This window comes from Apostichopus japonicus, chromosome 16, assembly GCF_037975245.1.
Source record: "Apostichopus japonicus isolate 1M-3 chromosome 16, ASM3797524v1, whole genome shotgun sequence".
In the NCBI taxonomy this organism is placed as follows: Eukaryota; Metazoa; Echinodermata; class Holothuroidea; order Aspidochirotida; family Stichopodidae; genus Apostichopus; species Apostichopus japonicus.
In genome coordinates, this window is record NC_092576.1 from 38,938,524 (window position 1) to 38,966,110 (window position 27,587).

General features: G+C 36.0%; 2 protein-coding genes across 10 annotated transcripts in view; one reads left to right on the top strand and one right to left on the bottom strand.

Annotated features, from left to right (window-relative positions):
• Positions 1-27,587, bottom strand: part of LOC139982293 (uncharacterized) — a 166,148-nt gene that overhangs the window by 44,964 nt on the left and 93,597 nt on the right. For 4 of the 5 annotated variants that reach the window (XM_071994980.1, XM_071994982.1, XM_071994981.1 and 1 more), the window contains 4 exons: positions 26,835-26,932; positions 23,323-23,370; positions 21,920-21,945; positions 18,558-20,770 (listed from right to left, as the gene is read on the bottom strand). In XM_071994980.1, coding sequence (XP_071851081.1) covers positions 20,707-20,770; positions 21,920-21,945; positions 23,323-23,370; positions 26,835-26,932 — 236 coding nt within the window. In that variant the 3' untranslated portion in view covers positions 18,558-20,706. Of the gene's footprint in view, positions 1-18,557; positions 20,771-21,919; positions 21,946-23,322; positions 23,371-26,834; positions 26,933-27,587 lie in introns of those variants that run through there. The other variant, XR_011798105.1, reaches the window with a different exon arrangement.
• Positions 446-15,014, top strand: LOC139983472 (uncharacterized). Of its 5 annotated transcripts, none has more exons than XM_071997031.1 (6): positions 446-1,286; positions 4,555-4,590; positions 5,159-5,236; positions 7,021-7,101; positions 8,565-8,660; positions 9,168-15,014. In XM_071997031.1, exons 2-6 carry the CDS (start codon positions 4,587-4,589, stop codon positions 9,227-9,229), a joined length of 321 nt encoding a protein of 106 aa, XP_071853132.1. In that variant the 5' UTR covers positions 446-1,286; positions 4,555-4,586; the 3' UTR covers positions 9,230-15,014. The 5 variants fall into 5 exon arrangements, with proteins under 5 accessions (XP_071853132.1, XP_071853127.1, XP_071853130.1 ...); XM_071997026.1 differs by having other exon boundaries at positions 446-1,106; positions 5,156-5,236; XM_071997029.1 differs by having other exon boundaries at positions 446-1,106; positions 5,156-5,236; positions 7,024-7,101.

Genomic DNA, 27,587 nt, shown 5'->3' on the forward strand with positions numbered 1-27,587 from the left:
TATCTTCCGAGAAATTGCTATGTATAATACATGTTGGACTGTAAAAAAGATGTTTTGACCCCTTTAAAAAGAAAGAAACGGCCCCAAACACACAATACGCGTTCTGGACAAACTACAGGAATACCCGACAAAAATAGGCTGTTATGATACTGCAAGAACATTGGAATGAGATATTTTAAGCTGCATTTAATGATAAAGATAAGTTACGACTATAATATGCAATGGTGACTTATTGATTGCTGCAATTGTTATTTCAGTGGGTAGTTTATCTCATGATATTAATATAGAATATATCACTTTATACGGTCAAATGATCACAAAAAATTACAAGTCATGAAGATATCATAAATCAAATGGAGTACAAACACATATGGTTATATATTACATATAGTTATATATATATATATATATATATATATTTATATAAAGTGCACATTAGGTGCCCATTGCATATTGAAAAATGCTACCTTAGAGGGACAGTAACGTTAGGGGAACATATTCGTGTTCCCCTAATGTTTAAGGGTATGTTCATTCTGTTATGAGGGCTTCGGTTTACAGGTAATTAGTACCCATTGATCGTGGATGCTGCCCTCTACACCCCTTTATTTTGATTGGACGATTATACATCTGAATGGATATTTATAGCTTGGCAATTTTTGTAGTAGTATATGTGACCTGTGCAAAATTTAGCTATTAGGGACCCATCAAGATATATCTCGTTTATTTTATCGTCATATCGGTATATGTTTTACTATCGATGCTCTTTTAATGCTGGTAAAACTGACCAATGGAACTGTGACCTTGGAAGTCACAATTTCGATCCCTATCCCTTTCGGTTATACATATACTGATATCCATGTTCATAATGACGCATTTTCATTTGGTATACAAACCTTGTGACGTCATCACCGCGCAATGTCGCTAAGTGTAATGTAGAGCTCATATGTACGTATGTACAGTGTGGTAAACGTGTTGTCCGTATGGCCGCAAGTGTTCACACTGTATGCAAGCAAGAACGGTAAACCTAACTTATGTTCGCGAATCGGCGCGGTATCCATGTTGCACTATCAAAATGAGAGCCGTCGAGATTGACTTTGGAAGCCTAGGTAATACCGTAATACTTTCTTGCAATTGCTAGATATTAATTCCTTTACCTTTTTAATGCTCTATTGGCTAGCCCAGGATTAGTAATAGTGTAAAGTAGGCCTCAGTTCCCTGTGCAGCTGGCTGATTACCAATCACAATTTGTGCAAATTATAGCTCAGCTCTCACTTGTCTCACTCAGTGTAAGCCTAACATTAACAAGATCTAGCCTAAGTTACAGTAATGTTAGTTTTGCCCTAGATAGGCTAAACTTCATTTTAATAACATGACCTCTGTCCCAAAAACTCTACAAAAACATAAATAGTGATGAATGATGCTTACATAGCACCGTTTTTTGATACAAATGATACAGTAACATGGGCGTCAGCAGGTTTCAGAAAGTGGGGGGACACTATACTATCTAAGCGGAGCGCCACCATTGGTTGGCGCGTAGCGTACCAGAAAATTTTGGGTACATAAGACCCCCTAGATCGCAGGAGACGGCCTTCCTGAGTCGTTTTTAGTTACATCAGAACCAGATCTGTGAGGAGAAATTTTGTGTCACAAAACTAAATTCCGACAGAAAGTACTGGTAGAAAGATGCCGTTCTGACACCAAGGGAAACGAATTACACAGCGTCCATCTCAAACGAAATATTTTCGGTAGTTTGGTATCATATAATACCCTGCATACAGGCAGAATACTGTCTGTAGGGCCTAAAATATATGATATTACCTTCCTGGTGGGGTCTTCTCTGATTCACAGTGTAGGGCAAGGGGAATTCCATTTCTGGCGAGAAGGGGTGCTTCCACAAAACACTCTAAAACATCGTTCAAACATCGCACAAACTTTTATCAGAGGTCTCGGGCGAAGCGGGGAGGGTGAATATCGGAGGAAGGGGGATAAAGGGCCAAGCACTGTTCTAATTTCCAGTGCAATTTATTGATAATGATTCTTAAGTTAGATTCTACTTGAATCAGCTCAGCAATTGTGATAGAAAATCGCGCATATGCATGTGATTTTTTTAATAACTGCTCTGAAAAGTGGGGGGGACAAATGATATGATATCCCCTCCACTTTTGAAAGTGGGGGGGACATGTCCCCCCCCCGTCCCCCACCTGTTGACGCCCATGTACAGTAAATATACCCTAGGCCTAAGTTAAGCCTTAGCCAACAGTAGCCTATTGCTGAAGACAGGCAAGGCTGGACAATGCTTAGCCTACATTAGTAAAATGCCTTATTGTCTAGAGCTATTGTGATTTTGTTGCCCACAATTAACTTAAAATACAAAGCCAATTTTCAATTCTGCCCAAAAATTTAATTTATAACAGCTAGCCTTAACCAGGGTAGGAATTAATATTTGGCTTTAGGGGACTAGTTTGGATATAGAAAAGTTGAAACGCCCCCTTAATGTATTTAGGAGGGTTTTTTTAAGGTTTAGGGGGGCTCTTTTCCAAAGTTCAATATATGCTGTTTACAGAAATGGTTGTAAGCATTCAACAGGATAAAGTCAGCACAATTACCCTATTACTGGTGCTGCAATTTACTGTATAGCAAGTTTATTAAAAGTTTGATAGCAAAAATTTGCGAGCATTTAGCAAATAATGTCAATCCACCGAATACATGACGAAAACCAATAACCCATCAACTGAAATAGAAAACACAGGTTTACTTCCGCTGGTGACTTTTCCTAAGGCATGTATGTTTTTTTGTGTGGATAAAATCACATACTGTACCTTCCAAACAACTGCCAATTTCCAGCAAATTTAAAGTTGTAAACAAAGCTATGCAGTTTTTGTTTTGTTTTTGCAAACTGATGGTTAGGCTACATTTCCCATTGACTTAGTGTGGTTGTTAGGCTAATATTTGGTTAAAGATTGCAAGTTTAATGGATATATTTAATTTTTATTTTCAACACAACTTGAGCGAGTAAACAGATGGATAGGTAAGATTACCATGTTGACCTACTTCACCTGTGAAGTTAGGCTACCATGTGGTCTGATATTTGTGGGGATTATAGGTTATTGGCACTGAAATTGCTTAGTGGAGGCCGTAACCGCAGTAACTATGCGGAGATTGTGCGTGACCCTCCGGCACTGCTTCAAATTTTATGCGGGATTGTGAGAACTGTTTGCGCGATTCGCGATGCTACTGCAATGCCTAGCTAAAACAAAAGCATGTCACAATTAATTTTACACAGACACCTGATATAACGAGGGCGATTTTCTTAAGGGCGAATCGCCCTTCGCCCTGCTTATTTCCGACCCTGGCCTTGACATTTCACTTCCATGCTGTGCACGTAGAGGTGGGCAAATGTACGCACAAAGTTAGGAGGGGCACATTATTAGAATAATCCAGTATCATAGTGGGCTTGTTATTGAGGATTTTAAGGATTAGATCAATGATCCTAATGAAAGATAATCCACAACAATCATCTGCAAGCATTTTTCATGTTAGACCAAATAGTATTTCCTCCAAATAATTGTTCACTACATAAATAATGTGTAGAATTGGGCGAACTTTGACCCCAAGATGTCTTTTTTCCATCACAAAATTGCCCATGTGCTAGGCCGATACAGATATTCATGATTGACAAATTTGGCATCAGTTTGTCCAGTTTTAAATTGCATTTTTTTCTTTTAATAGATTATACAAACAGTCAAGGCTTATTCATCTTTCATTGTAAATCAAACAAATTCTTTTTAATGGTATGTACCTGTAAAGGTTCAAGGTTAAGGAGTACATATTTCTGCTTTCTTTAACAGGGTTAGCTAAGCTGGCCTACTGTTCCTGGGGTGGTACTCTGATAAATATGGAGGCACCTCAATCAAGGTTCCAAGTCAATGATGGGCCTAAGCCTGTTACTATAAACCAAGGATAGTTAGGACACAAGTGCTTATTAACATGCGGGAGGGGAACGGTTGACCAAAAATTAGGAGTCAGAGCTGTTTCTTTGATGAGGTGTTTGTGGTGCAATTTTCAGCAACATTTTGCTTATTTGACCTGTGGCCTCCTGACCTTTGACCCTTTAGCTAACTTTTAAAAAATTTCTGTCTTATATAGGCTACTTCATATATATGCTATATTGTGAAGTCAAAATTGACCCCCACACATACACAGACATCAAACATTTTTTTATTCCCCCACCCCAGTTGGTACTTGCCAGCCAATGGCATAAGGTTATCATAAGGTACCCCATTAAGTTCCCACTAGCCCACCAGCTTACAGTTCTATACCACAAGGGATGGAAATTAGGCTACTTGTCTGTTTACAGACCATTGGTTTGTTCAAAAACAGGTGACCCAATGGAATAAAACATCCCCCTGTCTCTAAATGTATACAAGGATGAGATAATAAAGTTACAACACAAAAAGTGACAACTATTTTAGCTCCTTGTGAGAGTTTGGTATTAAGGTGGTGATAAATTTATTAAACAGATCATGGAACATACTTCTTTCTAAAATTTTACAGGGCAGGTTGCGAATGAAGACCGAGAAGAGGCAATGGGTAAGATAAAAAATTATACTTGTAAGAGAAAGGAAACCATTTCATTGTGTTTTGGATAAAAGCTTTGTCAATTGAATGATGGAAACAAAAGGACCCAGTAATGGCGCAATTGAAAAACTTCATGTAAGAAATTTTAGAGGCTCATCCGTAAGTGTTTGTTTTGTGGATATACTATTTGGTGGCCTTAATAGCTAGGTAATAGCTAAGAAAGTGCAATCACACAACTTTTCATGTGGATTTTGCGATTATTCCTCCATGTTTTCCTCTGGGCACATGCATGCAATGGTAGACAACCTTCACTGAATCGTATTCCTCATGGAAAACAACCCCAGCCAAGTTGTAACCACCTAAAATATTATTAGTGTTTGGATGCACCATTGACCACCATAGAGTGGAGGACTGGTAGTCCTTTGGGAGGGGTGAGGGGTGATGGTTCGAATATCCTATCTAAGCCTCAGTTTCTTTGTATACTTCAAATTTCATAGAAGTTTCTCCCAGCCAGTCAGTAGTTATAATATGGTGACTCATGTATTAATGCTGTTAGTTAATTTCTTGCTGTGTCCAGCAGAACAGGAGGCTGATGTTCAACAGAGAAAAAAAAGAGCAAGAGGAGAATCCCCATCCATGACCAACAAGTCACCTGTATGTAAGTATGACAGTTTATTATACTGGATATGTAGGGGCACCAAGAATTATGGGAAGAGGGATAAATGGCAAGAATGATGTCGAAAAATATAAAATGTTATCGGATTAATCTTCAGCAAATTGAGAATAAAGTGAGACTTAAATGAGGGAAGTCAATCAGCTCCTTTACATTTTGCAGACTAGATCATTGCCTAATAAATAAAGTGATGTTATTGAAGTTTGTTATCAAGTCAGTTTAAACATAACATAACTGATTTTGTCGAAAAAAAATAGATATTAGAGGGACACAGAAAAAGTTATTAATCTTAACTGAGACAATTACCTGCACTGACCTATAATATACTGAAGTAGAACATGGTAGAACTAGATGTATTAATGTAATAACTGGTAAGGCTTATATTCCTCTAGCTATGCTGTAGATTTTGAACGCTACATAAGTAATGTTCCATGTGAGAAACAGTTATCAGCTTGACATTGTATTAAAACTTTCGTATTTTGTATCTGATTTAGCTGTTCATTACCCTCAAGACTCAAACATCTGCATTATATCCTTTATGAAATACATTTCCTACCTCGAAACAAAGAACTACAGAACTGTAGTAAACTTACCAGACCCTATAATAAAATACCTATGCTACATCATTAACCTACTCGATATCAAAAGAGGTATTAGTTAACAGTAACAACTGGCTGTTTGACTTTTGTCATGCAGTCTTACCAAAACTATAAATCAGCAATCAAATTGAAGAATATAGAGTATAACTTAATAACTAATAAATATACCCCAAATATTTATTTCTTGTACAGAAGGACTCTCATATGCATGTGGCATACAAGTCAGAACTATGTTTTCCCTAATTCCAGTTCCTTTTCTTTCTCAGGCAAATGTAATTGCATTCCAAATGAATTATACTGACAGTCTTAATCTCCCTGACACATGCAATGGTTAACAAGTGGTTACTTTACACAGTAACAGAAGGAAGATAACCCTGCAGACTTTGTGACCTCATAATGCTTGTGTTTTGTAAATTTGGTTGGATGGATCATTCAATTGATATGAATTATCATTATGAGAGCAATTGGGCAACTAAATTCAATAAGCTACAGTAATGTACTGTAATTTTACATGTAATTACTAGTTGAGTCAAGGGATGGATATAATTTGGTGCCATCAGTTCTAGTTATTACCTGGTGTCTGTTATCATTTGGTTGAATATGATAAAGTAGTTGCATGTTTTAGGAGAGATGAAAAATCTGTGACATTTGCTTCAAGATGACTATGCAGCTACTGGAATTATCAATTAGTCTTGAAGCATAGAAATTTTAAAGGCATTGAACACTCGCCCCAAACCGCGTGCGGCCATCTGAAAAAGTTAACTTTCTGTTGCTTGTAAGTGACCTTTTGTTCGTGTGACTACAAAATGCAGACAGTACAGTAATGAAATGCGATACCTTGTTATCTTTAGCTGGACCTGAGATGTCCATCGCTGTATTGGTTTTTACACTGTGCTGTGGGTATTGACCGCAGCATGAACTGACTGTACACTAGTGTCTAAATACCGATGGTAGCAAGCTGTGTGTGTGTATTTTCTGGGATCGATGGTGATGTCTAAAACACCTCATTCGAAACTAGGTCAGATTACCGGCATTAGACTTTCTTTTTGAGCGAGTCTTGACACCCTTAAACTAACAACATGCTGTCATTATCTTATTTGTATTGATTTGTGTATCCTCATCAAACTCAATTGTTTTAACGGTCTTCATTTAATTTCTTGCTGTGTCCAGCAGTGCGGAGGGCTGATGTACAACAGAGAAGAAAAAGAGCAAGAGGAGATTCCCGATCCATGACCAACAAGTCACCTGTATGTAAGTATGACAGTGTGCGAAGATCTTTATGACGGAATGTCAAAAAGTGTGTTTACAAAATGTTACAAAATCTTTAAGGAGTAACAAGTTTATGAAAATAAAGGAACTAGGATAATGGGCGGCTCAATTTTTCACACTTTCACTAGGGAGAGGTTTTTGTTTGCATCATGTTTACATGATTGCCTTGTAACTATCAAATTTGATTTAAGTTTTTTCATCGGCTGTTATGTCGTTTTCTTCACTAAGCATGTCAATTTGGCCTGCATTCAGGCAAAAGGAATATACCAATCACTGCAGTATTGGAATGGTGACAAAATGCTGATCAAATAAGAATTAATATTTACTTTTCTTCACAATACAACTTGATCGCCCTTGTGCGTGGGATCAGATCCTCCTTGCATACTCACAAGGATCGGCAGGAAGCAGCTAGGGTGAACTGATTTCAGTAGACAGGACACACTTGGTTATATATGCTCCATTAGTTTACTTTTGGGCAAGAATTAATCAGTTGCAGTTAAAGGTGGCAATTGCTCTTATTGTGCTATGGAAATCTGTTTAAAACAATAATATTGGTTATGCTTTAGTTTTTTATTTTTTATTTTGGGTAAATGCAATAATCAAATCATGTGGAAATCTGGCAAATGAGTCAAAGCAAGGAAGGACAGCTATTTTGAAAGAAACACCATTAGATGAGCTCCTTTGGCATGCAAACAGCTGGAGTTTATTTGAAAAAAAAAGTAAAATCAAGAAAAGTGTACAATTCTTTGTGGGAATCAACTCAACCAAGGAAATGTTTGCAGAAGTGCTCCCATAATAAAGAAGATGTTTTTATGCTTTGTCTACACAGATGACTTTAGGCCTTGCTTGTATAAATATTACTTGAGCATCATCATGCACCTTAGTAAGAAAGCAGACTAAATTTAGTTGGCTCTTTTTTCTGGATTTGAAATGACAGAGTAAAATTTTATTTAAGGACTGGAGACACTCTTCCAGTACCTTGTTTTTAGCAATTCGTATGTGATGAAAGGAAGGTTGTTATTGGTGCACCTTTATATAATGAAGAAAAGGTTTAATCCTATTAACAATTTATACAACTTCACATACCCTGACCAGAATAAGGTACATGGGGAGGATTCCCAAGTTTCCCAATTGCCTCTACAGCTAGTTGCTGCAGCAATCATTTCTAACACCAGACAAATTGGGTATTAGATGTTTATTGTACACATATGTTCAGACATTATGACTGCAATAGTTTCAAATCTGCTGAATATTAATGAGCATTCGCAAGACAACACTTCCTCTGGTTGCTTTACCTAGTGTTGTATGTCAGGCGTCAGGTACCTTCCATGGTGTATAACTGTATCATCAAACATGATTTCATATATAGTTCTTTCTAATTTTTGAAGTCATGTTCAAGCTCAATTAACATGGATTTCACTTTTTATTTTCCTCATTTGTTTCAGGTAGGAAATACATTAAATGGAGTGAAAGTGCTTCAAAGTGTGTGGTGGAAAATTTTGAATGTTACACCAAAGGACTTGCAGAAAAGAAGCTCCCAAGTAAGTATGCATGCCTAAGTTAAGGCCTGATTAAATTATATAATACATGTTTGCTTTATCTCATGAATATTAATGAGATCAAAACACTTAATGTTAATATCTTTAAATTGGGAAATCAGGCAACTGTAAGGTGTAATTTCTTCAAACATATTCCAATTGCAAAAGTACAGCTACCAAATGTTGGAGGTTCTTCAAACTTTGTTATGTTGACATTGGCAGATATTTGGAAACCTGCTGATATGTGCTGTACAACTGATATCAAGCATGAGGGACAAGTTTTAGCATTATTTGCAAACACAAATTTTGCTCTTGTTTCCATAGAGCTTTTTGAAAAAATCCCTATGAAACTAATCAGTGAACATCAGCAAGGAACTGTGTTTTCATTCTGGTTGTGTTCCTATCAAAAAGTACCACTGGAGTTACCTTTCATGATCCTGACCCTCATAAAATTTTATAAGCAAAACAAAATCATTTCTAATTCGTAGAGTTATTTGTTTTTCCAACTAGGTCGCAATGAGATTGAAGATTCTCTGGAGGAAGGAGCAATAGACCATATGTTTGATTGGTAGACCGTCAGAACAACAATTTTCAACGAGACTAATAAACATAGATTTAGGGAAAGGGTGAGATCAGTAGAGATGAAGATGTTATAGAATAAGTGTGTTCTAATTTTACTGTGTTGACTGTAATGGATATAATAAACACTGACCAGGGACGTAGCTAAGGCCTGATGATTAGGGGGGGGGGGGCTACTCACATGAACAATTTTTCAATTGTTCACTTTATTCCAACTGAGTATTTGGAATGAAGTGAACAATTAAACATTTTGCAGAAAGATGTTGAGTTGACCAGATACAATAAGTTGTCAATTAAACATTTTGAAGAACATTTTTCAATTGCTCTGATGGAATGAAGTGAGCAATTGAACATTTTGCGGCAAATGTCCAATTGACAAGATATGATAAGTTGTCAATGAAACAAGTTGCAGAAAAATGTCCAATTGACGAGATATGATAAGTTGTCAATTAAACATTTTGCAGAAAATTTTTCAATTGCTCAGTTAAAGCAACTGAGCAATCCAACATTTTCCTGATTTTATCTTGTTATCTAAACAGTTTACTAAATATGCCAACTTATGGGGCAAAGGTTTTCTTATGTTGATGGCACTTTAAAGCTTCTGTAGATTATCATTTGAGCATTTCATTGTATTCCATAGAGACTATATATCCTGAACTTACTTGAAGGGTCAACCCACCCAATAGCAAAATTAGTACATATATAAACCGAATTGAAGCTGGCGAACCTTGTACAGTTGTTCTATTAGGCATTTGTTTTTAGAGCATTCAGAATCATACAAAGTTTTGTACGGTGGAGTATAAGGATCGCGAGATACAATTTCTCAAAGTGGCAAGGAAAATGTGGACTGATTAAAGGTCAATTTTAACCGAAATATTTAGGTCATTCACAATCACAAGAATATATGAATAGGCCTAGGTAAATTGGAGTGCGACAGTCAGAAATTCTGATTGTCGCACTCAAATTTCCCAATGTCAGTTTTACCAAGATTGGGGGGGGGGGTTGAGACACTCCCACACCCCCTCTCTAGCAAGGTCCCTGCCACTGCAGTGTGGGCACATATGTTTAGTTCTAGTGTTATAAAAAAGTAGAGAGAAGGAAGAGAAACCTGCTAATGAAGAGCTTATGTGTTCCAACTTGATCTCATTTTCTCTATTTTCTCATAACTTGGGTAGCTAGGCTACTGAAAGTGTTCTAATTTAAACTTTAAGTGTTTACAATTGATGGGTATGCTATTTGCATTATTGAAACACAACGTAATGGTAAAAGAAAAGATACTTAGAAAGTTGTAAACAAGAATAACAAACTGAAGGAGCTTCAAAGATTAAAGGGATAAAGTCCTTGATTATTTGTTTGTTTTTTTAAGTCAAATCATGTACTATATAAGATTATTGATTGTTATATAGCATAATAAAGGTAATCTGATCCATTGAAGGAATATTCTTTGATGGTAAGGCACTTTCCATAGAGATCAAGCATACCTCTATATGTATGTTTTTAACTTTTTATGAGTGATATGAATATTAACCTGTTCAAGTTTATATTGAGTGGTATCAATGTTCAGCTGTTCAAGTGTATTAAAACAAAGACAGAAGTGAGAAGAGGCTGCAAATTAAGAGTTTGTTCCAGTTTTATGTTTACCAAATCTTGTTTAGAATTGTGTTTTATTTCTGTTCACCTGTGTAGTACATAAGGACACACGGTAGACAACAAACTTCAAGCAGAGGTTTCAAAATGAAAACAAAGGATTCAATTTTTTGTAAGTGAATACATATTTTTTTAAATGAGTGGTTAAACATCTTATATGTGCCATTTTAAATTAAAGTAATGTACAAGAGGTTACATCACTTAATAAACTCTCAGAGTTATGTGCAGTGAGCATTACCAATGTGTTGCTGATACTTAATATCATGAACTCATGTGATTCAATCTGCAAAAATCTTTACCTGCATTAGCGGGAAGAGAACAAGTTATAGCAACACCTGTGACAGTGATTTGCCAAATTAGCATTTTTTGGTGTTTTCTGCCTAAATGAGCACTTTGAATGCACAATGATAGAAGTTAATACTAAAAACAAAATTTGCCTGTTTAAAAAGGGTTCTCAGTTGACAGCCAAGTTATGAGAAGGAGGTTATGGTTGGCTGTATGTTTGATAACATAGACAAACTTAAAATACTAGGTTGAACACCAATTACATTTTCATTAATATGTTCTTATGCGAATGTACTTCTTTGCTCAAATAGTTTGATGCATAAATTGCTAGTTTGCATACAGGGAAAATGTAAATAAACAGTACCTTGTTTCGCAAAGGGAACCTCTTTGAAGTGAATGCAGAGGTCAACATGTTTAAAAGCTGTATGTAATGGTGCATTTTCACTGCAGCTTAATCAGTATTGACAGCCCAGTATCTGTTGCCTCGTGTTTATGACATGGCTAATTTTCCTTTTTTTCATCAAGATAGGTCAAGTTTTCCTTCTATAGATCTGTTCATGTGATTATTAAATGTTAGTTCACTGTTTAAAATATTTGAGAGATGTTGAGGTAGTTGTACCTTTCTTTTGCTGTATATTAAAAGCACTTCTGGTCACCTGTCTATTCTATTCTTTTTTATCTCATCCTGATAAAGCATGCTAATACTTACTAAAGATCACTCACTGATCTGCTTTAAGTCAATCATTGGTATAAACCAACACACATGCAGACAAGGATACATTGCTTGTGAGAACCTGTACACAAAGCTCTCAACAAGATACAAGCAAGCAGGTGTAGTTCCAGCAAGTAACTCAAGAATTATACCACAATTGACAATCGATTACGTAATCACAGAAACTTTTTTTTTTTTTCAATTCAGCAGATTTTCAAGCTTATTGTATTGTGTTTTGTTTTTCAAAAATACTATGTAATTTTATTGGTCATTGAAACTTCTCACGGAGCACTCACAAAGAATTCACATAAGATATGAATACTTTGCTATACTATGACTCTTGTCAACACTACTGCTAAAATCTAGTTTACTATGTATGTTTTATTCAAGATTTCAAGGCCTTATGTTTCCTTCATTGAATAACCAGCAATGTTAACAGAAAGGGATCCACACTTCTCTTGTGGTGTACTTTTGTATTATGTTCTCATTCCAAATGTTCACAAGTTGACTAGTATAGTGTACTCCTGTAAACAACACAAAATATGCATTTAACTTGTATTTTCAAGAGTGTGTATGAGTAATTGATGGCTTTGGAATGGTTCATACTATGGAGATAGTGTCAATTGCATAGTATACTCTGCACCCAGTGATCAGTTTTAATCTACATTAATTTCAAAGCTGCTGATTTTCATTTATTTTTGTTGTTCACGTGCCATAAGTTTTTTATTAAAATTAAATTAAAAATATCTTTGTGCTTGAATGTTTCCTTTCTTAGTATTTATGCTTTCTGGCTTGGATTGTGAAGTACTGTGATCATATGTATTGTGTTCCTGGTAACATTGAAAAAGGCTTAGGGAACATAGGCTGTGATGGGGGAGGGAAAGGATGTATGATTGATGAATTGCTGACCAATGTCATTGAATATGCTAGACATGGATCTTCCAACTAGCCAAATGGATTAAAGCCATATCCGTCAAGATAGTCACAAGTCTGCCCCCCACCCCCACTCACACAACAACCCCAACATTTTACTCCCTATGCACGCTAGTGGTTCAACAATAGAGCCAAGAGTTTACTGAATAAAATCCGTGGCAAAAAAACCTTCACACCCATAAATACAGCCGCCCACACCCCCACCCCCCTCACCAACAAAAGAATGCCTCTTATAATGCAACTCGTACCCTAATTTAATGTCATGTGGTGACCACAGTATGCCTGAAGTATACTGGCTTTGTAAAAGACCAAGCTAATTAGGTTTTCCTCGGTGGAAAAATCTGAGCAAGCTATGTTTGAGGTTAAAGCTACACAGATCAGAGAGGTAGAAGTGTGCCATGAACACTACAAACAGATTGCTAAGACTAGAACTTCGAAAAGGACGAGAAGGAAAGCACCGTACTTATCAAAATAGCTACTCCGAGGGAATCTGACCAACTTTTGCTAATTAAACATTGACAGCATTTTCTGATCAAGAAGAGTGTTCGACCGATAATAGGTTAGATAATCTGCATCGGGCCGATTATCAGACAATCGGTAACCGGCATCGGCAAAATCCATTGCGCTACCGATTATTTGGAACCGATTATTAAGTTCCACATCAAGGATTGTATTTTTACGCGCTTTTGATTCACCACAACTACAACGGGAGAAGTTCGATTCAGCGCTATTCATAGCCGGGGAAGGTGCGCTAATCTACCGTGAAGGGGTATCGCAAGTCTCTCACGCGAGTTTGTACTAATGCTGTTCGATATACTATCCAGTTTTAGCAGTTAACATCATACAGTATACTCGCGATAAGCTTAGAGGGACGACGTTATCATTATTTTTTTCACTTCGCTTCTTGCATCTAACGAAACCTCCTGTTATCAGGTTTAACGATTGATATGAAAGATTATTTGTTTCGAGTAAATGTAAAACCAAATCAATATACTTTTAAACCACTTTGGCCATTTCACCGTAGGTGAAAACTGGAAAGTGAGAGTGACATAACGCTTTGTTCATTGTGAGTTCTAGGCACATTAGGCTAGTCTGGTTAGAGAACTGTTGAGCTAAATAACTGTTTAGTTTGAAAATACGCCCAATTTTCTACAAATGCCATAAAATTATGCAATCAAGGCGCCAAATACTCCTAAAATTCCCTAGAAATGTTTGGCGACAGTCCTCGGTAGTTCTACTGCATTACCATTTGTGATTAATATTCTTAAGCATATTTTTGCGAAAAACCCGAAGCAACTTTTTCCCCCTGACCTAATGTACTATACGTGCTAAAATATCACCTTTGCAGTAATTAAACTCACCGACTAAAGCATGTCTGATTTCCAGCGACAACGTCAATGGGACTTTAGTGTGGTTTTCCCACGTGTAGTAATGTCAATGGAGAAGCGCAATTGACTTACTGTGTATGATCGTTTAAACAACGTTCCATCGGAAGGTTTCCCTTGCATATGGCAAAACTTGAAGCAAACGTTCGGGATTGTGTTATCTTTTTCAATAAAATATTAAAATAAAACTGCTTATCCACTAAAGGTAATAGGCATCGGCCCGATTGTCACAGAAACTAATCGGTACTAGGTAAAGCTGATTATCATTTAATAGGTCGAACTCTAATCAAGAAATCTTTACCATAATTTGTGTTTTTGTCACACCGTAACATTGGAAAATAGTGTTGTTATAATCTAATAAAATGTGTATACTGACAATTGAAAGTTCTACATTAGCTGGTTATATTTTGAGCAAATTTATTGCTTAAAATTGCCGATAATGCAGTCAACTTTTTTATATAAGATTCTTTCCTATGACATGCAATGAATGAATGACACACACACTTAAACCGTATACCGATCGGAGAGTTGTATAAATGCACACATTATGTGAACATATGTACTGTACCCTTAACTGTGAATAGGGGGACATATGCAAGTGTCCCTCTATCGTACTAAAAATTGTTTGATGTACGTAAAGAAGACACAGTTACTATCGCTTTTCTGATATATCTGTCAATGAGTTGCATAATAGATGCGATCCGAGTTCCATGCACTGCTATCAATCCCTCCAGTCTGCGGTGAATTTATCCTTAACGACGCATTTGCATTAAGACTTATATGTGGCTTTAAATGGAAAGTCCATCCAAGGTGGGTTTTTTGACCGTGTCCTGGTACTGTACACTTTAGGGTTATATATATATATATATATATATATATATATATATATATATATATATATATATATATGGTTTTAACAATTGTCTTAGAAGCAATTTGCAAGCAAGACAAGAGCGGCATGTTGAATATCGCAAGGGCACAGTTTATACAATATGACATGACACACAGTCATATCATTTCAAGTAAAACATAATAGATAACACAGATACGATGCTCTCAACAGTGTATAACACAAACGGGGGCCTTATCAGCAAAATAAACAACAAAATGTATTAAATAATGCTACCGCAATATGTCAACAATATAGTCCTCGATATCACACATCGTATTTGGCAACAGATCTACTAGCGTCATATATCATGATAATTCTAGTGCGCACATGTCGTCTTGTTAACATCTCGTAATTTTCCTCGCTTCAATATGCTGCCAACATTCCCGTTGCTTTTATTTTCATAGTCAGGAACAGATTACGTCGAAAGTAGAAGGATTATGTTGAGTTTAATATGGGTGTATCTTCCGAGAAATTGTTATGTGTATGAAGTAGACTTTGTAATATGATTTTCAATTCTTCTTATATATCTGTCTCTGCCTGTCTCTGCTTCTCACTGCCAAACTCCTGAACGTATATTAAAAGTGCAAATATTGATGGTATCCCGTTGTGTTCTAGTATTTTTTCGGAGTTAATGACTTATACGACTATATACAGATGCTGCTGAGTTAAACCCAAGTAGGACTTTCTTTGCTTAGCTTATTCTACTGTAACAACACAAACTTATATACTTCGTAACAAACATAATGCCATTATTATGTACTTTTGAAAAAAAATTGTTCATCTAGAGCATGGGAAGAAACACCTAACGACTTAGGTTATCAAATTTCAATCCCAGTCCACTTACATCGAGATTGTGATCATGACGATGTTACTACAACTTTTTTTTATAATGAGTCCATTTGAGAGAATATATCTTTTAGCCTCTGAATATGATCCTGGTAGGATCGAAACGTCAGGCCAACTTACTTTTATACAGAATACATCTTAGCCAAAGAGGCGTCTCCTCTAAGTTAAGTGTAATTACATAGCAAGAAAGCTAGGCATATTGCAGACGTATCGCAATAAATACTTATTTTTAGCTGACTAGCAAGAAACATGAAGACAACTATTTATGGACGATGTTAGTAAAGAAAATATGACAGTCTAATATCAAAAAACTTACCGATAGCGTGGAATTACTTCTTCTGTTATAGATGTTAACTACTTCAAAGAGAAGCGAGTTATAACGTTCCTTAAAAAATAAGACTGCACTATGTAGCTGCATCCAAATGATGAAGTCAAACATTCTGACCTAGTAATGGGTGGGGTCTGGTACAATATACGGATACTTACACTAGTCTATCCATGCAGGCTATTCATATTTACTTAATCTCTTTACAATAATAAACCAAAGTTCAATCATTTTACAATCTTTTTCCGTGAACATACCTTTTTTAAGCTGCCTATTGGCAGACATTATACACTGAAATTGGATTTGTAAAGAAGAATAGATTGTACGCTAGCCTGATAGTCTGGTAACGTGTTAAGGTCCATCATATTGTGCTTACATTATATAATGAGACTCAGTATATGATGTAGCACAGTAACGGAGTGAAAAGTTCCCAGATTCTGAAAAATTATTTTCAAAAAGTTGTTCTAATATTAAAAGTTATATATTAATTAAATGAAGATCAACACACTATAACAACCCCCACTTTATAACCGATTTCGTTGTTTTGGGACTCATTAGACGAAGGTAGGAATCAAACAATTTCACAAACTTAACTTCGTACCACTCAACCACATAGATTCTACTTGTGCTTGAATTCGTATTAATGGTTTGTTGTATATGGGCGTTAAGTATACGGTTTGTTGGGCCGTTTAGTTAGTACATTACGAATAACAGGTGGAACGAGTTCAAGTAGACCATCCACAATTAGTTACGAGTATGAATTATATGCTAGTCACTCTAAAACACTTCATTACAATAGTTGGTTACATAAATAATGAAGAGAAAAAAGGAAGACCGATGGGAAAAAAAATTATCGCAAACCACTTACCCTGTTTGAGAACTATACCGACAATCGTGATCAAAGTTATTAATAAACCAGTATCAGTATTCGATGGAATAAAACTGCTTCGATTTCATAGCATATATTATATAACTAGGTAAATTATCATATTTAGACAAACAACTATGTTCATGATAAGATTTAAAACAAGGTTATGCTAATAAACATTCTTGATTATGTGTGTGATGTTGAGATCATTGGGGGAGATGAATGTAATGACCAAACTATTTCCTTCGACTGACGACACAGGTGGGGTCCATGTACTAGTGTATACCATTTGTTTATTGTAAAACAGACACTTTTTCACCATCTCTCTTAATCAAAAATAATAATGCAACTATGAATATATCACAGTGAAATCATGAACCAGGACAATATACCATGCGGAATCACGGGACAACAGGAACTACATGCAATATTTTAACACAGCTCGTGTACAAACACGTGCATCACATCAACAAAAAACCACATGTATCAACCCATAAATAAATATTCTCTTTATGTTTATCCCTTTAGTCTACTCATATTAACATAAAGCTCAGATATACTCTGCAACCTCAGCCTAGTCCCCTCCCCACCTCTCCGACCCTCCCGAGCGAACAGTGGTTATTTTTGGTCAACAACACTGTTAACCCATGTTCGAGTCACTCAAAGAATAATGTATGTCGTCCAATTACAGAGTTGTTGACAATTGACAATTCATAATCATGGACGTTAAATATGAATGTAAGAGACTGACTTCGGTCAGCTTGCGGCTTTGATAAGCCAATGAGGCTTCTTCGTGAGTTCCTGCTTACAGGAGGATCTAAAATGCATACACACATACCGTGACATACATATACAACTGAGCAACAAGTAGTATCACAGCAAGTCATTCTATGTCATGGAACACAATATTGTCACATTATGAGATAAAACTCCCAACATTATTTTAAACATATTAAGCCACGTTACATCAAGGTAAGATCATGGAGCGTCGCAATAACTCCATCGTAGATCTTTTTGTATTCATCAGTATTAGCAACATTGCCACAAATATGTCACGTTCGACACAACAGGGCCATAACGTATATGGTGTAGAGACTGACGAAAAGAATAATTACTATTTATAATTACGCAGCAAACATTGTGTTGATAGAGTAGTTTAATATATTACATGGGTATGTGTGTAACGTGGGTTTAATTCATTTATTGTCTTAATGTCAATTTTAACGAACTGCATTATATGCGTAAAAAGAAACAGAAGCAAAACTATTCAAAAGATACAAAATGTAATTAAATATGTAAATTCTGTTTAATTTATTTACTGATCGATAAAATTAATACACTCATAATATTGATAAAAAGTTAACTCTTATTATTTTTATAATTTCTGATATTCCATTTGATTTCAAATTGCAAATATGAAGTTATATATTGTTTTTTGTATGATTCATTACTTAGAAGCTAAAGTAAGGTTATATAATGTCGCGGTAAAAACTACATGTTTCCATTTCTTTACAGGAAAGCAATATCAAATACAATCAAAGCTAAATAAAGAAACACTAATATTTATCATTTACAAAGCAACAAATAAAAGCTCAAAAGAATTGATTCTGATATAATTTACCAAATGGATCATATTGCATATTGACTTTATATCAAATGTTAACGTCTCATTACTTTTTTTTTTAATTTAACAAAAATCATTTAAATTGTCTGATTCTGTAGCTTTTCTTGTTTATTGTTATAATAAAAATTCTTAGAAATAATGAGATATATATTCTCAGTGTACATGTTTAGTTCTCTTCAGGAAGACACTAAAAAGGAAGAGGCAAAATTTGAGAAACAAAGACGGAAAATAATAAGAAAGCTAATAAAAATTCATAAGAATTTAAAAGAACATATAAGGTCTTATCACTTGATATCTAAACGAAAACAAAATGTGACTTGAAACGAACGAACGAACACAGTCATTTAACATTGATCTCCAAAGGGAGAATTGAGCTCATTTCATAATTGCAGAATTATGCTAATCTCGAACAGTCGAATCAAATAGGTGAGTAGGTAATTTGCTTATGCAAATAATGAAATAATAGTTAAACTTACGAGTAGGAACAAGTTCAAATGGACCGTTACTCAATCTTCCTCACTTTGATAAATGGGGGCAAGATTATCTCTGGCCCTTCACACTCAACTTATGGATCGGTGCTTACACAGCCATGCCTAAGCTTTCAAACGGATCACTTATATTTACAGAAATGAGTGTCAAGCATCAAACTATTGTTTTTCATTTCTTGTACTTCTAAATGCTCTGATACTTGATAGGGGGGGGGGGGGAGGGGCAGGAAATGACAAACTTGAAATGATACACTGCCGCTCGTGTAGTTTAGGTAATGTAGTCATTTATGCATAAGATATTTCTAGCAACCCGTCGCAGTTACTATATATTTTAAACATTTCTTCTAATGGTGAATACGACAGTAGTTTTTGGTCCCACACTTCTTGATAGCTTCCTAAGCCACTGTTAAAACATTGCAATTTTTGCACTGACTATTGATATCTGATGACCATGGGTCTGAGATCACGTGACAAATAGTATCTTCTGCTTTTAACACATAAATAAAGTACATGAGTATGTTGCATCTTTCTTTTTTACAATGAATAGTGATGTGACAGTTAACGATGTTGAGGATCGATTATATTAAATAACTGATTTTGTTCAATACTTTGGGTTGTAGGGACTTTTCTTCATACCTTATTATATACCTAATTTATAAACTAGAAATAACCCTGCTCCATTTTACTCTAAGTGTCTGTTTTTAAGGGAAGGACCCCGCACCTAGAAAGGAAGCGAATTAACGTTCACAGAGACAAGACTTTTCCTTTGCTAGACGTTCTATCCTAAAGGTTCTTGACCCTTCATATAACAGCCGAGAAAAGCCTAAAACTATGCTAGGGTAATATTGTAGCAAATTCAACATAAATTGAGCAAACCTGATACCAAACTTAATATGATTCATTAGTTCTTCTCACATAGAACTCAGTTTAATAAAGGTGCCTGGCAACATACCAATAATATAACAATCAATAACCATTTTGTAATTGTGCTGTAAATGCTTCTTGTGATTCTCCAGTCACTCATACCACTTCCCAGTGGTGTGCGTAAAGGGTGGGGTGAATATAGGTCAATACCCTTCCTCTTCCATCATGCGAGGGTAAATGGTTCAGTTGTGGATGTGCTTACATTCAGTCTTGGGAAAATAAGACCTCTGTTATGTGTTAGTTACACACCCTTTCAACCAATTATTTATTAGCAAAACCTAGCCATTATACCTTATTATAGACTTAATTAATATTGCAATGATGAGGTATTAATGCCCAATTGAACTTTAAGCGGTTGCTGTTCAGGGACAAAACCCACTTACATGAGAAACAATTTACCACCACCTCTGATATCTTATGCACGCCACTGCAGCTTTCTGCAATGAAGTAATGTGGTGAAAAACTGAACTTTTTTGGGGTGACACCTTAGTGTAATATTTACACCAATGTCTTCTGTACTTGACAACGTATCGTCATCTTCTTATTCTGTTTCAAGATTTCGGTTTCCTCTCGAGACTATCCAGGTCTGCTGCCATGGGGAATCTCTGTTAAGAATAAAGTAAGATCAACTAGTGCAAATTATAACCGACATTGCTAAGCACTCCAATATCAAATACAGTACATAAAATAGTCACCAGCACTTCCAAGTTAACATATATACAACAGATTGACATTTTAAGATCGTATAAGGTATGAATTTCTGCTTTCCATGTTCTTTATTACCAGTGAGTGAATTAACAGTTATCCTACGTTTTCTGTAATTTGCAGCTACATGGTCAATGGAACTTAGAACCACAGTGGCTTTGAGAAGGTAAACATATTCAAATCAATTTCTTAAGAAGCATTAATGAGTTTCAGATTGAAGCTGTCACGAGAAGCCGAATGATACATTACTGTTTCGTCCGTAGTGGAGTGGTCTAAAGAGAGAGATATCGACTTCTCATTTGGGTATCAATTCTGTGTTTTAATTTATGTACAATAATTTTACACATTGTAAGTTAGTCTGGTCGATGTTAGCCTCGTTGATAATGAAGCTTCATAAGAACCTATGATTGACCAAAACGTTCGTAAGTTGTAAACATGACATGCCGTACCCTTTCTGACATTCTTTCAAAATTAAAAATTAAATATACTGGCTACAAAATTGTAGAAACAGAGTAAAACAACCCCTTTTACTTTCATGCTGTAATTTGGCATTGCTATTTTTTTACAACCTAAAATTTTTCATCATTGTAAATGACCTTGCCGCTACACCTGGATTTCTCATTAGAGCAGTAAAATAAGTGTTATTGAAATCAATCTAAGGAATAGTAAAATGGCATACACAACTACAGCAATGTGTCTAAACAGTAAAGGCATCAATATCTCAATTTTAATTGATTGGTCTAAAGGGTCATCACATGTTTATCATTGTTTCAAAAAACAATAATGATCCACTGAGATGTCATTAACAATATTCAGAGTCACCATTTCAAATTTGCATAAACATTAGTTAATGTTGTTTTAAATACAAATTCATACTTTAAACCTTGACATTTACTTAGATATACAACAGTTTCCAACGAGTGATATTGTAATTATTTAGGTGCAATGCTGTGGATATAATGATACGTTTTATGTTTGGATGAAAGAAAACCTTTCTATGTTTGTTTGTAGTGTTTTGAACTTGTTCCCTATTAGTACTATTTCCTTACCTGTAGCGATGACGGAAGCTTTTCACCTGAAGAAAATCCAAAAAGAAAGAAACCAAGGTAAAAATGAGATAACACATCCAAATGCCCTCGCCGTCAATCCTGCCCGCCAGCAGAAATTGTATTTATCCCAAGACTGCTCTAAGCGATGAATGCAATGCCTCTTTTTAACTGCGACTCCTTCTCTCACAACACATAAAGTAATATATAAATATAATGAATAGCATCAATTTTGAATCGACTTCCTATCACCATAATTAGCCTTTAACTTACATAAGGTAGTTTGTAATCACACAAAAATTAGGCATTCAAACCTCTCGAACGAAACCGTCTCATTTATATAAACAACATACTATAGTCCGCTGTAACATATAGCCACATTTTGATGCCAAGATAAGAACCTCAAACAATTAAATTAAACTTATTATTTCACTGGTCTGCTGCTCTTTTAACCTGCCATTCTTCCACCAACATTCTGATACGACTATAGACTTGTTAACCTAGTCTTAATAATGTTTACAGTCAACAATAATGATATACCCATATTCAGATTTTACTATTCACATACCACCCTATCCATCCTACAGTGTGCATAAAAAACACCTTCAAAATAATGAATTACAATAGAATTAAAATGTCGATATCTTATAGTTGTACGAAAGAGGGATATTTTAGAGCTAGTACTGTTTCAGTTGTTCATATTTAAGATATTTAGCTTGAAAGTCTGATACGAAATATTTGAATCACACCGCTAAGGCAAAATGAATGATCAGTTCAGTTCCTCGGTACAGTTTTTCATTTCAACGTTTAAATCCATCGTTTGTGCATTATAATTCTTTGATATTTAATAAATTTGATTACTTCCTGACAACAATAAATGAATAATTAAGATTGTAATGGATTGCCCAAAAACAAAAACAAAATAAGCAGCGAAAAACCACTCCCAGCTGTTAGTTGCCTCTTAAATAACATTACACACACCCACCCAAAGTGCCTGCATAGTTTATTTGTCTGCCTAAAGCAAGTGAACAAAATTTAAATTGAAAACAGAAAACTTTGAATGTTAAGGAATTTGTTTAAAATATATTTTGTTCTTACTTGTATTTATTAATAAGGCGTATTTGATTATATGATACCGTAAAGACGTCGTGTTAATTGACCAGATCTTGTTGAACATGTACCAACGCCTACATGTAAACAGTGTATTGTTGGAAGTATTTTGTGTTTAACAAAATAATAAAGTATAAATGTTTACTATGGAACACGTTCTATGGCTTTAATTGATTTTATATGTGGCTATTAAAGCTGGAATGACACAGGTATATCACTGTACACATGTATATGTATGTGTCATACTGACCGATTTACCAAATGAAGTATAATATTCACTATTTGCATAATATTACCTCTTGACGATATTCTGCTTCTGTCAATTCATCCCCAATGGATTTCGTCTGTAAATAAGGTAATATGAATGGAGATGAGAACAAATACAAGAAACTTTCAATTATTTTCCCAGCAAAATGACAGTGTTGTCTAGTAGGAATAATATAGATATAGATAGCGAAATAAGCAACTGTAAAAGTTTGCGAAAAATGAAATATATCGTTAGCTATACCATAGCAAGCAGGAACAGTTTCTTGCCCTCCTCCTGCTCCTCCTCCTCCTCCTCCTCACCAACACCACCACCATCAATACTTCTACATGAAATCCATCAACATCATCACCTACCACAATCGTTGTCATCCTCATCATCACCTTGTGATCCCACGATCATCATCATATGCATCATGATCAGTTACATCATCATCGTCATCACATATGATCCCATCATTATCATGATGATAAGCAGCATGAGTATTAACATCAACAACATCATCACCAACATCATCACCACCATCACCATCATCATTATCACCATGATCATGATCATCATCATCACCATCATCACAATCACCATCACCATCATCGAAACCATCATCCTTACCATCATTAGCAACAAGATCCTTACGACCATCACCACCAAATCATCCCCTTCACCACCACCATCATCGTGATTTACCATCATCATCCCCATCCCCATTACTACCAACATCATCACAACCACCACCATCATCATCATTAATATTATCAACACCATAACCATAATCACCAACATCATCACCATAATCACCAACAGCATCACCGACATCACCACCACCATCACAATAATCACCATCATCAACATCACGATCACGGTCAACATCATCACTATCATCATCGCCATCAACGTCATCGCAGTCATCATCATCACCATAAGATTCCACAGTGATCATCATGATAATCATCATGATTGATAACATTACCTTCACCATTACCACAATCATCACCATCATCACACAATTATCATCACCATGCACCAACAAAATCATCATCACTATCATCACGACCAACAACATTACCACCAGAAATATCATCACCCCACCATCAACATCACCATTCCCATCACCATTATCACAATAACTACCACCATCATCACCTTCACCATTACCACCGCCGTTATCACACTCACCACCACCAACATCATCTTCAACTTTATCACCTTCATCACCATCACTAACACCTTTACCGTCACCACCACCATCAGGATAACCATCACTGTCACCATCATCATCATCATAACCATCACCATCACCATCATCATAATCACCATCATCACCATCACCGTTGAAATCACCATCACAATCGCCATCGCCATCATCATCCTCCTCCTCAACATACCCATGATCATTATCATCATCAACAACATCATTATCATCATCATCACCATCATCATCGACCCCCATTATCATCACGACCGCCACGAACATCACGACCACTGCGACGATAACCACCACAATCACTACCACCATGATCACCACAGAAACGGCCACCGCCAACGTCATCGTAATAATAACCGTTACCGTCTACGTCACCGTATTCGTCATCGCCATCACCATCATCACCATCCATCATCATCGTCATCATCGTCATCAACGTCATCAACGTCATCATCGTCATCATCGTCATCATCATGATCCCATCACAAAGACCATAATCACCATCAACATCATTATCATCACCACCATCATCATCATAATCTTCATCCCCATTATCTCCATCATCGACCTCCACGATCATCACAGAAACGGACACCACCAACCCAACGTCATCGTAATAATCACCATCATTATCATCACCATCATTATCATCACCATCATTATCATTATCATTATCATCATTATCATTATCATCACCATCATCATTATCATTATCATCACCACCATCACCACCATCACCACCACCATCATCATCATCATCATCACCACCATCACCATCATCACCACCACCACCACCACCACCATTACCACCATCACCACCATCATCATCATCATCACCATCATCACCACCACCACCACCATCTTCATCATCATCATCATCATCATCATCATCATCAACATCACTACCATCATCATTAGCGTCACTATCACTATCACATTCATCACCATTCGCACCATCATCATCATAACCATCATCATCATCATCATCACCATCACCATCACCATCACCATCACCATCACCATCACCATCACCATCACCATCACCATCATCACCATCACCATCACCACCACCACCACTACCATCATCATCACCATCACCATCACTATCACCATCATCATCATCACCACCACCACCACCACCATCACCACCATCACCATCATCACCATCACCATCACCATCACCATCATCATCATCATCACCATCATCACCATCATCACCATCATCATCATCATCATCATCATCATCATCATCATCATCACCATCTCCATTATCTTCATCACAATTATCACTACCATTATCATTATCATCATCACCATCATTATCATTACGACCGTCGTCATCATCAACATCTTCATCACCATGTTCATCACAATCATCACCAGCATCACCATTTGTTCAAACCATCATCATCATGATTGGCATCATGATTGTTAACATCATCACTATCATCAACACCATCATCGTCATCGTCATGATCATGATCTCCATTCTCTTCATCTATATGACCACCATCATCATCATCATCACCATCTCCATTATCTTCATCACAATCATCACCATCATTATCATTATCATCATTACCATCATAATCATGATCATGATCATGATCATGATCATGATCATCATCATCATCATCATCATCATCATCATGATCATCATGATCATCATCATCATCATCATCATCATGATCATCATCATCATCATCATCATGATCATCATCATCATCATCATCATCATCATCATCATCATCATCATCATCATCATCATCATCATCATCATCTTCATCACCATCTTCTTCACCTTCACCACCATCATCACCGCCACCACCACCATCACAACCATCACCACCACCATCATCATCACTACCATGATCACAACCACCATCATCATCATCACCATTACCACCATCACCACCACCACATTCATCACCATCATCACCTTCACCATCACCAACATCATAATCATCAGATACAACCACATATTTTAACGCCCTTTCAAAAGCATTGTAAAGCGGTACTGTTTATCTATGACCACACGTTCGTATACTTCATAGCCCCTTGTACCTGTCACGGATCACATAACACACTGTGAAGTTAATTCACATGTTTTATTATGTATTAGCTTGATGTTACTTCTGCGTCACTGAAATGTCAGAGCACAAACAAATCTGAGATGTTTCTGTCATTGTATAGTTTAGCGGGTGCAAACAAATATTCTTTTCTAAATGTTCCTTTGGCATGAGCAGCATTGTTTCAAAATAAACTTCCATTCGGTGGGTTTCTTTTAGTAAGTTGAACCATAAGGGTTCTAATTAAAATATACAATGAGAGACAATTACCGGGAAGAGTAAAGAACGTCCAGATGTCAGCTCCCAACGACCAGACTGGAGATTTAGTATGTAGTGCCCTTCGCTTGATCCATAGGGATACCAGAAAACTAAGATATAAATGAAAACCAAGCAGAATTAGGGTAGGTAAACAACATCAACAAACAAACATGAAAATACAATATAAAACGGCAGTCAATGATATAATCTATGTTTAAATCAGATCAAACTTTCACAGACTTAGCTACTGAAGCATACACAGTAAACAGTTGAATTCCGTTTATAATTCATGAAAAGTCAACAATTTGAATTGAGTAATCCATACAGTATGCTTATCAGACCGGTCAGTGAAACTAATTTGATATTTTTGTTTGATTGTGCCAGTCCATTAAGTTTCGTATGAACACAAGACTGGTTACTAGAAGATTGAGAACACGTGCAAGAAGAAAGACCAATGGGAGCAATCAGTTTGTCTCAGTGTTTTTCTCCAAAGCTAAATTTGTGATACCGACATAATTATATCCGGGACTATTTTTATTACCGGTCTGGTTGCATAGCAACACTAAAATATGTTAAAAGTGGAAGGGTCAAGTTGCCATTATTCGATAATTGAGAAGACTGTTAAAACATATTTGCAAATATTTAGCATCTGTCCTCCAATTTGCATAAATTTGATATATGTTTATATTATAAAGCAAACATAAATTGTGTGCAATTTTCATTTCAAACATTTTGTGTTCGTTTGGAATGTAATGTATACAAAAC

Excerpts from the sequence above, each read along its gene's own strand:
- LOC139983472 (XM_071997026.1), top strand. The coding sequence starts at position 1,004 with ATGCAAGCAAGAACGGTAAACCTAACTTATGTTCGCGAATCGGCGCGG. Across the intron at positions 1,107-4,554 it reads GATTGACTTTGGAAGCCTAG|GGCAGGTTGCGAATGAAGAC; the intron begins GTAATACCGTAA and ends AAAATTTTACAG. Across the intron at positions 8,661-9,167 it reads TGCAGAAAAGAAGCTCCCAA|GTCGCAATGAGATTGAAGAT; the intron begins GTAAGTATGCAT and ends TTTTCCAACTAG.